Raw genomic sequence first — 14,831 nt, 5'->3', positions numbered from 1 at the left:
TAATCAGGGGATCAGGGGTTATGGGAAAAAGGCAGGAGAATGGGGATGAGAAAAATATCAGCCGTGATTGAATGGCGGAGCAGACTCGATGGGCCAAGTGGCCTAATTCTGCTCCTATGTCTTATGTTCTTAAGTGTGAGTGTTGCATTTTGGAAAGTCAAACCAGGGTAGGACTTGTACAGTGAATGGTAAGGCCCTGGGGAGTGTTGAGGAACAGAGGAACCCAGGAGTACAAGTACATAGTTCATTGAAAGTGATGTCACAGGCAGACAGAGTGGTGAAGAAGGCATTTAGCACACTGGCCTTCATCAGTCAGGGCACTGAGTATAGGAGTTGGGACATTATGTTATAGTTGTATAAGTCGTTGGTGAGGTTGCACTTGGAGTATTGTGTACAGTTTTTGTAACCCTGTTATAGGAAAGACATTGATAAACTGGAAAGATGGCAAGGAAGATTTATGAGGATGTTGCCGGGACTAATGGGCCTGAGTGATCGCGAGAGGTTGGACAGGCGAGGGCTTTATTCCTTCGAATGTCGGAGAATGTGGGGTGACCATATTGAGGTGTATTAAATAATGAGGGGCATTGATAGGATGAACCCACATTGTCTTTTTTCCAGGGTAGGGGAATTGAAAACTAGAGGGCATAGATTTAAGATGAGAGGGGAAAAATTAAAAGGGACCTGAGGGGCAACTTCTTCATGCAGAGGGTGGTGGGTACATGGAATGAGCTGCCAGAGAAAGTGGTTGAGGCAGGTTCAAACAGCAGGTTTAAACATTTAAAAAGCATTTGGATAAGTACATGAGTTGGAAAGGGTTAGAGGGATATGAGCCAAACACGGGCAATTGGGACTAGCTGGGAGGGCACCATGGTTGGCATGGATCAGTTGGGCCCAAGGGCCTGTTTCCGAGCTGTATTGCTCTATGACTCTATGTGTTGGCTGCGTCAGCAGCTATTGCCCATAACTCATTGTCCTTGAACTGAGTGGCTTGCATTGCTGGGGGATGTGGTAATTTCCTTCTTTAAAGGACATTGTTAAATTGGATGGATTTTTACAACAATTGTCATCAATGGACTTCTAATTCTAGATTTTAACTTAATTCAAATTTCAACATTTGCCATTGTGGGATTCGAACCCAGGTTTAACAGTGTATTGCCCTGGATCCCTGTATTACTAATCCAATAACACTATCACTGCACCATTGCCTGCCCATCCATGGTAAAGGAATCACAATAGCCCGAGATCCATGGAATCAGAGCATGCTGTAAATTTAAATTACAGCTCACTAACACTCACCTCAAGACAATTTCACTGTTTTCACATTTTAAAATCTGCAGCAGCTGAAAAGATCTCAGAGAGATTGGTGTCCGGGAAAAATGTTGCAATCTTCAAATCTTGTCCCTGTAAATGAGGAAAGTTATAGGTGTAATTCAAGGTTAGAAATTCAGGACAGACAAACATTTCTTTTGGTCTGAGTTTGCTGTGATAAATCTTCCCCTTCTAACTCCCTGTAAAAGGAGTTTCCAAAATCCATCAGCATCTGTCCAGAACAGAAATTCAAAACATTCTATCCTCCTACCTGGCACAGAATTACTTTAATGGGACAAAATTGCAGTGGAGGCAGTTCAGAGAAGATCCAGTTGGTTGATTCCTGAAATGAGGAGTTTTGTCTTTGAGGATGAGCAGCTTGGGCCTGTACTCATTGGAGTTTAAAAGACTGAGAAGTTTTTGAAACATCTGGGAATTTCAGGGCGGCATGGTGGTTAGCACCGCTGCCTCACAGTACCAGGGTCCCAGGTTCAATTCCAGCCTTGGGTCACTGTCTGTGTGGAGTTTGCAATTTTCTCTCCATGTCTGTGTGGGTTTCGTCCAGGTGCTCCCGTTTCCTCCCACAGTCCAAAGATGTGTGGGTTAGGTGGATTGCCATGTTAAATTGACCCTAGTGTCAAATGCATGGGGTTGTGGGGATGGGGCCTGGGTGGGATTGTGATCGGTACAGACTCGATGGGCCGAAGGGCCTCCTTCTGCACTGTAGGGATTCTATGATTCATATGATATAAGGTGCTTGACAAGGTCAATGCTGAGAGGATGTTTCCTCAGGTGTGGGAATCAAGTAAAAATAAAGGATCTCAAAATTAAGATTAAGATGAAGAGAGATCTTTTCTCTCAGCGAGTTGTTGATCTTTGGAACTCTGTCTTCATCAGTGAGGATTGGAGGCAGGTCATTGAATATATTCAAAGCTGAGGTTTTGATCCACAAGAAAGTCAAGGGTATGGACGGGGTGGGGATAGCAAAGTAGACATGATCTTATTGAATGATGCAGCAGGCTCGATGGGCCGAATGACGGGCTCCTGTTCCGAATTCTTATTCCGATGGTCTTGGATAGCTGCGCATGCGCCCTGCTACCTATTGTCCCTCTGAAGACAGAGGTTCTGAACCAGCCCCCGAAACCACGCCCATTGTGACCCGTCACCGACAGCAGCGCATGCGCCCTCCTTCCCCGCTGAAACAAGATGGCGGCCGATAACCGGAGCCTGTTCCCGAGACAAAAGCCTGGGAGCTGTAAACCTGGGACCTGCAGGGTCTTATTCGGGCCGTGCGGCCTACAGCGGGTGTTTGTGAAGCCATAGCTCCCTCCCTACCCCGACTCCATCCCGCAGCCCCACCGACTCACCTGCTGATAAAAGCGTCTCCCGCACTCGCAGGGCTCCGGGCAAAGTGACACTGCGCACGCTCCAGTGTCTGGAGCGTGCGCAATAAGCTCCTGTGGAATGAATAGGACACTTTCACACCCGCAGGGGCACCTGGGAATTAACGGCGTCATTGTCAAGGACAATAATAGAAAATTGTGCAATTAAGATCAATTAATTTTTTTTATGCATTCCTCAGAATTTGTGCGCTGCCATTCTCTATTTCTAAAATTGATTTAAACCAGTGCTCTCCTGTGGGAATACCCCGAGTTTTTCAAACTTTTCCCACTGGTTTCCCTCTCTCTCTGCTCCCCTGAAGGTGCTCACACTAGTTGGGTAAATCTCACAGAGATTGGTTTCTTTCACTTTCTTTCTCCTGATGCTGAATATTCTGTTTTATGGAATGATACATCACAGATGAAAACCATTTGGCTCATCCTGCCCAGTTGGGCTGTCTTTAAGATCTATCCAATTAATCCCACAGCCCTGCTGGCAGAGTGAGAACAATGTATATATACTGCAGCAATATAGGAGATGAATGGAAAATGTTTTCCAGTTGCATAGCTCTCAGACACACTCACCCCTAGAAACATAAATTGGCCTGTGTACTAAGCAGATATTAAGGTTCCACTTAAAATTAAAACAGAAGGTGTTGGAAAAATGCAGCAGTCACCGGGGCCGAGTTTATGGTCAAAATGATGGTGCTGAGCTGCCGTTAGAAAATAACCAGGAATCCAACAAGCCACTCAAAATATTGAATCAAACAAAATTGATCAAAGATTGAGCCAAAGTATTCTGTTTTCCAACATGGTGCTATGATTTTCTGTGATTGTTTTAATGTTCTCACAGTTACCTGGTGTAGTCCGGGTTTATTTTATACTCATTCCAACCCATCACTGTCCATGAAGCACATTACCCCCACTCTGATTCTCTATCCCATCACAGACAACTCAGTCACTGACTGGAAATTAGGGCTTTTAATGAGAGCTCTGACAACTGAGAATGCACTGCAGGCAGAATCAACCCGAGCTAACAAACCCGACAGTGAACATTATCTCCCAGACCTGAATATAAAGTAGTGTACATTCTCCCCCCAGACCTGAATATAAAACAGTAAACATTATCCCCCAGACCCGAATATAAAACAATGAACATTATCCCCCCAGACCCAAATATAAAACAGTGAACATTATCCCCCCCAGACCCAAATATAAAACAATGAACATTACCCCCGCCCCCCCAGATCCGAATATAAAACAGTGAACATTATCCCCCCATACTTGAATACAAAATTGTCCTGATGGATTCAGACAGCATTATCACAATATTCCAAATGTGTTTTTTCCAGGAATAGATTCAGCGGCTGCATCACTGGAGGCCAGAGATACTCTCCTCAAACTCGGCTCATGTGAGGAATCCCTCCATTGAGGCTCAGGAATGCTGCAACCAGAGTCACGTGACCACCAAGTGTGTAACTGAACAAACTACCGCGACGTTGAAGATGTGTTTCAGTGTGAAATGATTTGCTTAACCTGCTGCTTCAGATTTGAGAGAAAATTTCCCTTTCTGGGGTAATTTGACCTTGACCCAGGCACTTTTCAGATCTGAAAGTGATGGCCTTTAGCACAATCACAAGGCTGCACAATACAGAGGGAACACTAATCCGTTTCATTCTGCGACTATGTCGTGGTTACACGAGTGATACTTTCCACTAATTAGCTGCCAGCACCAAAAAGGCATTCAGCCTCCCACACAAATGAGCAAGGCTGGGTATGAATATCTTTGATGTGGAGATGCCGGCGTTGGACTGGGTAAACACAGTAAGAAGTCTAACAACACCAGGTTAAAGTCCAACAGGTTTATTTGGAAGCAAAAGCCACTAGATTTCGTCAGGTGGGTGGGAGCCTGACGAAGGAACAGCATTCCGAAAGCTAGTGGCTTTTGCTACCAAATAAACCTGTTGGACTTTAACCTGGTGTTGTTAGACTTCTTACTATGAATATCTTTGCCAGTGCAGTGCCGGGTACTGGGCTGTACATCCCAGTGAGTGGCTGATAGAATAAAACAGCATGTTCCTTGATCTGTCAGAATAGGTAGTGATTTATTTTGCAGCCAACACTCACAAAACCAAAAATACAATGTTTAATGTGATTACAGACTGGGCAGCACTTGCTGAACAATCCTGAGTGTGCCAATAGCTGCACTCATAATCAATTGACGATAATCAGTCGAGTTCATAGTTACAGTTGTGAGAAGCAACTTACATTTATACGCAGCGATCCTTTCCCTGCAAACAAAAGGAGAATTTTCAAGCCTTGCACCTTTTATGAATTTTCCAGAAGCTTGATAAACCTACAGTCTTCTATTGATTTCTCCATGGTGATGCTTCAAGTCAATGAGAGTCCACCAATTGTGATCATTTGAAATTTGGCATTCTTCTGTTTGTCCTGATGAGTGCATGATGAAGAGATTCAGCAACAGGTCTCTCTTTTCAGCAATATTCAAGTTCAGTTCTAACAAGTATCTGTGCATTGTTTTATGTTCCTTGATAAATAAATGTGATCGTGGAAGTGTCACTGTGAATAATGTGCAAGTCAGTAAGAATTGTCAGCATTTTCTAATTGGAAATATTAAGCAGTGGAACCTTTCAGACACTGAATTGTACAGTTTGCACCAAACATCAATTTAAGATTGCAGGAAAAGTTCATAAACTTATTATAAAAAAGTTCCTGTTGAGAGTTCCTGAAATTAAAAAATCACAGATGGTGCTTTTAAAAAGGGGACACAACACCCCTGAAAATCAGTGACATCTCAGAATATTAAACTTCAGCCAGTTGTAGCGATTGTTAATGTCAGCAGAAACAAACCAAATACTGTCAGACTATCAATCCTGGATGTGATTAACAGCTGCAGTAATAGCAAAATCCAACTCCTGCTGACAATTGTGAACTTACAGATGTGTCAGCAAGTGGGATGACCGAGTGTATCCCTTCCCACACACAGAGCAGGTGAATGGCCTCTCCCCAGTGTGGGTGAGCTCATGTAAATGCAGGCTGCCAGACTGAGTGAATCCCTTCCCACACATGGAGCAAGTGAATGGTCTCTCCCCAGTGTGAGTGCGTTGATGTGCAGTGAGGATTGATAACTGCCTGGAACCCTTTCCACAGTATGTGCAAATAAATGGCTTCTCCTCAGAGTGAATTCGCTGATGTGACAGGAGGCCGGATGAATTGGTGAATTCCCTCCCACATGTGGAACAGGTGAACGATCTCTCCCCAGTGTGAACTCGCTTGTGTGCACTGAGGTTGGATGAAGACCTGAACCTCTTGCCACAGGAAGTGCAGCTGAACGATCTCTCCCCAGTGTGAACTCGCTGATGTGCACTGAGGTTGGATGAACATGAGAACCCCTTTCCACAGTTGGAGCAGCTGAACGGCCTCTCCTCAGTGTGAATTCGCTGGTGTAACAGCAGGTGGGATGAGGTAGTGAATCCTTTCCCACACACAGAACAGATGAATGGCCTCTCTCCAGTGTGACTGTGTCTATGATTTTCCAGCAAGTACGGATAATTGAATCCTTTACCACAATCATCACATTTCCATGGTTTCTCCATTTTCCCAGCCCCAATGTGACCGTGTCGATGGGTTTCCAACCGGGATGGATAATTGAATCCTTTACCACAATCCTCACATTTCCACGGTTTGTCCATGGTGCTGGTGTCCTTCTGTCTCTCCAGGTTGGATGATTAGTTGAAGCCTCATCCACATACAGACCATGTGTATGGTTTCTCCCCACTGTGAATGGTGTGATGTTTTTCAGGCTGTGTAACTGGTTAAAGCTCGATTCACAGTCAGTTCACTGGAGTGTGTGTGTGTGTGTCTCAGTTCTTTTTCTGTCACATTGAATTTTGAAATTTTCTCCCACTGACAAAACAGGGAATGATTTCTCCCTCCACTGTCAAAAGCAATCATATTCAGGTCATGATGAATCGAATGGTTCTGTCAGACTTTGATCTGAAGTTTAGTTTGAGTTTCCTGTCTGTGAATCCTCCTCTTGTAGTTCCCTGCAAAAAGAGTTTTAAAAAATTACTTGAGAACAGACAATTTCAGTTTCCACGAAACATTTCTCCATCTCATTTATCTTGAGCTGTAATCCCCATCCCACACACTCTCTCTTGTCCCTGAGCTGAAATCAAACTCATTGCCTCATCTCCACTCTGAGCTCAGCTCCCTCTCCCTCCAGCTGGATTCAGTCCTCCAGGCCATGTACAGATTGAGAGTACAATCAAGGAGTCAATTATTTTCCTTCCAAGTCAGGGGATGTGCAGCCCCACTGACTCTGTTGTTAACACAATGGGCACATGTGCTCTGCTCACCAATGAAACACCACGGTGACCATTAACATGGGCCTGTTCCGAGGAAAGGCTCCATTTTATTTGTGCCACAACACCAGGGGAATTACCTCCTGCACAGGCACAAAGGTATCATCAGTCACAGAAAATAATTGCAGCTGGTGTCTCAAACCTCATTTTACCATTTGCTCCCAGACATTCTCAATTCAATTTTGAAATGCAAACTGAAATCTGGCATTATGGGGTAAATTAAAACACATTTTAATGGTCATTTTCAGAATGACTATTCCCGAGAATTAATTCCCAAGTCAGTAAATTAAAATTCTCATCAGCAATGTAGGCGGCACAGTGGTTAGCACTGCTGCCTCACAGCTCAATTTCCAGCTTGGGTCACTGTCCGTGTGGAGTCTGCCCATTCTCCCCATGTCTGCCTGGGTTTTCTCCAGATGCTCCGATTTCTTCCCATCGTCCAAAGAGATACTAGTTAGGTGCATTGGCTATACTAAATTGCCCCTTAGTGTCCTGGGATGAGTAGGTTAGAGGGATTAGCAGGTGACATATGTGGGGTTATGGGAATAGGGCCTAGGTGGGATTGTTGCCAGTGCAGACTCGATGGGCCGAATAACCTCCTTCAGCACTGTAGAGATTCTATGAAATACATTGGGAGAATTGCTATTTTAATGGGTATTTTCTCTCCTGGTCACTGCAGGGAGCTGCAGCTTTTGACTGGGGCTGTTGGGGCTCCAGCGGGTGTTTATGAATCCTCCCCGCCCACCTGGCCCTGTTCCCGGGAGGGAGAAGCCCCGCAGCTGCAAACCAGGGAGCTGACAATGATTCTGAAGGGTTTGCGGATCCACAAAGTGTTTCCAAATCCTCCCAGCCACCGCCTAACGCTGACTCCGCTTCTCCGGGACAAACAAGCGCCAAGGACAGCAATGACACTGCGCATGCTCCACATCACAATGCCCGGGGACTGATTGACGGCGGCTCTGGACCAATAGGAAGAGGGGGCGGGACTGGAGGACCGAGCGTGAGCGGCAGGTCCTCCAACCAATCGGCGTGAACGAGGGGCGGGACTGGAGAACCGAGCGAGAGCGGCTGGTCCTCCAAGCAATCAGAGTGGATGAGGGGCGCGACCTGAAGCATGCGCAGTGCGGGTAATGGCGACGGACAGACGGACGGTTTTAACTTGGAAGCGAGATCAATACGAGGTAGAGGGCGGCGTGCGGGGAATGATAAATGTGGCGGGTGGGTGGAGAGACTTTGTTAACATGTTGTTCAAACCCAAACCCCCGAAATGAACTTCCCGGTCCCCCCCTTTGTACCAAATGGAGGGGCAGCTTGTAGTGTTAGACCCGGGCTGACTGCCGCCATTGAGGCTGCATATGGGAGGCCGGCAGGGATTGTTGTCGGAGAGTGAAGCCCTGGCGTCACAATGGAATGGGTGAGGGTGTGACGTCACAATGGAATGGGTGGGAGTGTGACATCAGAATGGAATGGGTGAGAGTGTGACGTCACAATGGAATGGTTGAGAGTGTGACATCACAATGGAATGGGTGAGAGTGTGACGTCACAATGGAATGGGTGAGGGTTCCAGATGAGCTGAGACTGGGCTGGAGTCGGGCGATGGCACTGACATGTGGCCCGGTGGCACAGTGGTTAGTGCAGCTGCCTAACAGCGCCAGGGACCCGGGTTCAATTCCAGCCTCGGGTTGCTGTCTGTGCAGAGTTTCTACATTCTCCCCGTGTCTGTGTGGGTTTCCTCCGGGTGTTCCGGTTTCCTTCCACAGTCCAAAGATGTGCTGGTTCGACGGATTGGCCACGATAAATTGCCACTTGGTATCAGGGGGATTAACAGGTAAATATGTGGATAGGGCCTGGATGGGATTTTTGTCAGTGCAGGCTCGATGGGCTGAATGGCCTCCTTCTACACTATTTTATTATTCATTATTGTTAATTAATTACTATTAATGCTTCTATGAATGAAGGTGGTCTTGATGATGATGTGGACATGTGGCTGGAAGCTCATCTTGGGATGAACTATTTCACCCTGGTTGTGAACAGCCTGCTTCAGCCTCAGACAGTTGCCAGGAGGAGAGATAAAGTTGTTGGTGAGGGAGTGGAGTTTGTAGTGGGGACGGAACACAATGGGTTCAGTTTTCCCAGTATTTAAATGAAATAAATTTCTATTCTTTCAGTACTGGATGTCAGACAAGTCAGGATGGTGTGTGGGTTGGAGAGGAACTTGGAGCTGATGGTGTTCACAGGGTTTGGAAATTCTGTCAAAGTTCCTGTTGAGTTGTAGATGTATAAAATCTCTCTCCTCACCTCCGGCCTCTCCTACTTCTCTCTGTTTCCACTCAGAGTGTGGAGATGCCGGCGTTGGACTGGGGTAAGCACAGTAAGAAGTCTCACAACACCAGGTTAAAGTCCAACAGGTTTATTTGGGAGCACAAGCCACAAGCTTTTGGAGCGCTGCCCCTTCATCAGGTGAGTGGGAGTCGTGTTCCCAAACAGGGCATATAAAGACACAAACTCAATTTACAAGATAATGGTTGGAATGTGAGTCTTTACAGGTAATCAAGTCTTAAAGGTACAGACAATGTGAGTGGAGAGAGGATTAAGCACAGATTAAAGAGGTGTGTTTTGCAAGCATGTGGAGATGCAGGCGTTGGACTGAGGTAAACACAGTAAGTAGTCGAACAACACCAGGTTAAAGTCCAACAGGTATATTTGGTAGCAAACGCCACTAGCTTTCGGAGCGCTGCTCCTTCGTCAGATGAAGGACAGTTGGTGGGATTTTGCAAGCCCAGGCAAGTTGTGGGGGTTACAGATAGTGTGACATGAACCCAAGATCCCGGTTGAGGCCGTCCTCGTGTGATTGACAGATCCATGCTCACTGCTTCCTGCCCTGGACGCAGAGAGCTGAAAATACTGCGGGTGCTGGAATCTGATACAGAAACAGAAAATGCTGGAAATCTCGGCATCTGTGGAGAGAGAATAGAGTTAATACTTCCAGTCTGGATGATCACAGATGCTGCCAGACCTGCTGAGGTTTTCCAGCACTTCCTGTTTTTGATTAACTGAAGGTTCAGCAGGGAAAGAAGCAGCGAACTGAACACACTGAACCCAGGGGGAAGGGGTGACCCAGGATAAGGGACAAGCGCTGCTCAGTGAGGCTCTGCAAAGTCCAGCAACCCGTCCACATTGAGAGCTTAGAGCGCCATGGGGGAGGGGAAGGAGAAACTATTTGGGGCACAGCAGGAGGTCACCCCTCCCCACACTCTGTGGTTCCACATGCCTCCCACACCTGGACAGGGTTGGCTCGAAGTGCAGGAAGCTGCAAGCTGAGAGGCTGAGCTGTGAACTGGGCCGGGTTGGGGGTTTGAGTGACAGTCCTGGGGCTATTTCAGGACAGGAACAGCCACAGATACCCCCTTTTTCCTGGGACGTTTCAGTGGAGCTGTGTTGGTGAGTGTTTGTAATCTCTGTCTCACTGTCTCGGTAATGGGGGTGGGTTGTAGATTGCTGTGAGTGTTTGGACTAAATAACCTCTCCTCATGCTGCCAGTTCCAGTCTGCAGACTCCATTTCTCAGTCCAGTCTGCTGCTCTGTCTCTGTCTCTCTGTACTTTGCTGCAGTGCTCCACATTCTGAGCAACATCCAGCCCATTGTTATCACCCGAAATTTGCGGCAAACTACCATCACTGTGGCACAGTGGTTAGCACTGCTGCCTCACAGCGCCAGGGTTCGACTCCAGCCATGGGTGTGTGACTGTGTGGAGTTTGCACAGTAAGAAGTCTCACAATATCAGGTTAAAGTCCAATAAGTTATTTGGAATCAATGCAAATTACTGCGGATTCTGGAATCTGAAACCAAAAGAGAAAATGCTGGAAAATCTCAGCAGGTCTGGCAGCATCTGTGAGGAGAGAAAATAACTGACATTCTGGGATACAGTGAAAATTATTTCTTGTGTGTTATACAGAAAAAAAAATCATAACTTGGTAAAGTACAGAGGGGGGAAGGAAAAGAGTCGGGTACAGAATATATTGTTGTGGTTGCAGGCAGGGTGAAGAAAAAGGTCAGGATGGGGATTAGCAGAGTAAGTGCGTGGGGTTACTGGGATAGGAGGTGAGCCTGGGAAAGATGCTCTCAGAGTCAGTACAGACTCGATGGGTAAAATGGCCTCTTTCTGCACTGGAAGGATTCTATGATTCGTGAATTGCGGTGAGCAACTTTTGAATAGAGGGGTTTCTGGGGTGCAGAGCATTGTGGGAAATGTGACCGCCATTAGTCAGTGCCCGACTCCAGATGTTTCATTATAGACTGAGGGCAAGTCAGCAACCTGAGCCCTCAATAATGTTTGTAACTCTCACAGGCTGCCTAGTCTGCTGAATATCTCGATGATCCTCAGTTCCTGGCCTCCTGCGTGTTTTATTTTTATTGTTGCTTCGCTCTGGACTCTATTCATCACCTGTCTCTATGGGTTTTCTCTCAATCCCCTTTTTTCTGTTTTGAATCAGTTTCACAGGGACTAGAAGGGGACGATTTGCAGTCAGGAAACTGAAAGTAAATATCATATCAGGAACTGCCAGAGTCGTCTAATTTATCATAACTGAATATCAGTGGATTTTGAACATGGAAGGAAAAAGCACTATTCCCAGTGGGGAGAATCCGTACACGGGTTCTGTGTGTGGACGAGGCTTCAGCCGATCCTCTAGCCTGTCAAAACGTAAGTGCAGTCACTCCATGGAAAAACTGTGGAAATGTGTGGACTGTGGGAAGGAATTTAATTCCCCATCCCAGCTGGAAACTCATCGGCGCAGTCACACTGGGGAGAGGCCGTTCACCTGCTCTGAGTGTGGGAAGGGATTCACTCAGTCATCCCACCTACTTACTCATCAGCGAGTTCACACGTCTGAGAGACCTTTTAAATGCTCAGACTGTGGGAAGTGCTTCAAAAGTTCTTGGGAACTGATGTCCCATCAACGTGTTCACACTGATGAGAGACCATTCAGGTGCTCCCACTGTGGGATTGGGTTCCAGCATTCACATAACCTTACTGTACACCAGCGAATTCACACTGGGGAGAGACCATTCACCTGCTCCGAGTGTGGAAAGGGATTCACTCGGTCATCCCAACTATTGACACACCAGCGAGTTCACACTGGGGAGAGACCTTTTAAATGCTCTGACTGTGGGAAGTGCTATAAACGTTCTGATGAACTGATGTCCCATCAACGTGTTCACACTGATGAGAGACCGTTCAGGTGCTCTCACTGCGGGGCTGGGTTCAAGCGATCATATGACCTCATTCCACACCAGCGCATCCACACTGGGGAAAGGCCATTCACCTGCTCCGAGTGTGGAAAGGGATTCACTCGGTCATCCCGCCTGCTGCAACACCAGCGAGTTCACACTGGGGAGAGGCCATTCACCTGCTCCTACTGTGGGAAGGGATTCACTCGGTCATCCCACCTATTGACACACCAGCGTATTCACACTGGGGAGAGACCTTTTAAATGCTCAGACTGCGAGAAGTGCTATAAAAGTTCTGGTGAACTGACTTCCCATCAACGTGTTCACACTGATGAGAGACCGTTCAGGTGCTCTCACTGTGGGACTGGGTTCAAGCGATCATATGACCTCATTCTACACCAGCGCACCCACACTGGGGAAAAGCCATTCACCTGCTCTGAATGTGGGAAGGGATTCATTCAGTCCCCCAGCCTGCTGAGACACAAGCGAGCTCACACTGGGGAGAGGCCATTCACCTGCTCTGAGAGTGGGAAGAGATTCACTCAGTCATCCTACCTGCTTAGACACCAAAGAATTCACTAGTAACCACGGTGATTGGAATCTGCTGTTAATCCTATCCAGGACTGTAATATGTTCATTGCGTTTGTTTTTGTTGATGTTAATGAACTCCAGCCAGTTGTACGGTTTAATATTCTGAATAAAAGTCAAATAAATTATCTTTGTGTTCAGTACTGTGAATCTTTTTAATATCATCAGCACAACTGAATCCCTTTTGAGTTGCTCTCCCTTTGTCCCTCTCCCATCTTCACCGCCCCACAAGTGCTCATTGGGAGTAAAACTCACAATCTTCTTCGTCACTAAGTTTGAGACAATCCAATCAGCTGCCTCTACTGCTTCCCTCCTTCCCCTAACCCACTGGAACAAACCTCCTCTAACGCTGCCCTTTATCTGAGCTCTGAACTCTCATCTCTCTGCAGTTTCTCTCCTGCCTCCCCTCATGTCCTCTTAGAGCTCATCTTGCCCATGAGACCCATCTCTTGATCCCTCAATCCTATTCCCACTGAGCTACTGACAGCACAACTTCTCCATATCAGCTGATATTGCCAATATCTTCCTCTCCTTCAAATCCGATATCATCACCCACTTCTCAATAAAATATCTTTGACACATGCCCTTGTAAACTACCATCCCATCTCCCTTTCCTCTCTAAAGTCCTTGAATGTTTTACCTTCCACATATTGTAACTTGTTTTCCCTTTCTCACTGTGTAAAGTTTATTTTGTTTGTGCCGAATCTGTGGAATCTTTTGCCTTTATTCACTTGTTAAGTGTCCTGAATCTCCACCGTTGTCAATTTTATACAAACTCACCCAAATCTAAAAACTATTTTGTGGGAATTGGGGGAATAGAACAGAAGATGGGTTTCTGCTGCTAAGTTACAATCTCAGCTGATGTTACTTCTGGACAGGAAGGTCCCAGAATAAAACCCTGGCTCAATTGACGGTAACCTTTACCTTTTTGTTTTAGAAATGTGGATGAACAGAGTCACTGGACGGACAATGAGCTTTTAACAAAAACATCTTTTAAACATGAAAATACTGACAATAACACAAGACTCCTTCATTCCACACAATCACAGTGAGGGAGCTCCCTCTAGTGGCGAAGTGAGGTAAATGGCCTCTGCCTGGGAGATCACTGAATCCTCAGGCTACTGAAGGGTCATTTTCAAACATAGAAACGTAGGAGGATTGTGCTGCTGTATTTTTCTTGTTCCTATTTTTTTATATTAACGCAGACGAATCTATTTAGAGAATTGAAACTAACCTCAGAAATAGCAACAGGCGAACTCGAAGACAAACACATTCACAGAAATGCACTCTCAGACAGACACAGGCAAACTCGCACACACAGACATGCAGACAAAAAAACACTCTGACTTCACAAATACACACACACTCACAACACAGAGACAGACTGAGACCAATTTCAGTCCAAATAATCTGCTGGGCATTAAAATAATGTGAGAAGTCTCACAACACCAGGTTAAAGTCCAACGGGTTTATTTGGTAGCACAAGCTACTAGCTTTCGCTCCTTCATCAGGTAAGTGGGAATTCTGTTCACAAACAGGGCATATAAAGACACAAACTCAATTTACAAAATAATTTACATAATCCTGTTCATAAGAACAGAATATGACGCTCGACTCAATGATCGACAGTTCCGACGCGCCACAGCGAAAAACCGCACCGACCTCCTCAGAAGACAAACACGGGACACTGCGGAATGAGTACCCTTCGTCGTCCAGTACTTCCCCGGAGCAGAGAAGCTACGACATCGTCTCCGGAGCCTTCAACATGTCATTGATGAAGACGAACATCTCACCAAGGCCATCCGCACACCCTCACTTCTTGCCTTCAAACAACCGCACAATCTCAAACAGACCATTGTCTGCAGCAAACTACCCAGCCTTCAGGAGAACACTGAGCACGACACCACACAACCCTGCCACATCAACCTCTGCAAGACGTGCC

General features: G+C 46.3%; 2 protein-coding genes across 2 annotated transcripts in view; both read left to right on the top strand.

Annotated features, from left to right (window-relative positions):
* The window catches only part of LOC144480793 (uncharacterized), a 585,830-nt gene that overhangs the window by 255,167 nt on the left and 315,832 nt on the right, over nt 1–14,831 (top strand). The gene's annotated exons all lie outside the window — the stretch shown is intronic.
* LOC144480917 (uncharacterized) overlaps nt 1–14,831 on the top strand; it is a 40,980-nt gene that overhangs the window by 17,279 nt on the left and 8,870 nt on the right. The window contains exon 2 of the mRNA XM_078200542.1: nt 11,968–12,599. Coding sequence (XP_078056668.1) covers nt 11,968–12,599 — 632 coding nt within the window. The remainder of the gene's footprint in view (nt 1–11,967; nt 12,600–14,831) is intronic.

The sequence above is a fragment of the Mustelus asterias genome, chromosome 30, assembly GCF_964213995.1.
Source record: "Mustelus asterias chromosome 30, sMusAst1.hap1.1, whole genome shotgun sequence".
NCBI classification, from domain to species: Eukaryota; Metazoa; Chordata; class Chondrichthyes; order Carcharhiniformes; family Triakidae; genus Mustelus; species Mustelus asterias.
The sequence above is the reverse complement of the archived record's forward strand: the minus strand, read 5'-3'. Positions and strand labels throughout refer to the sequence as shown.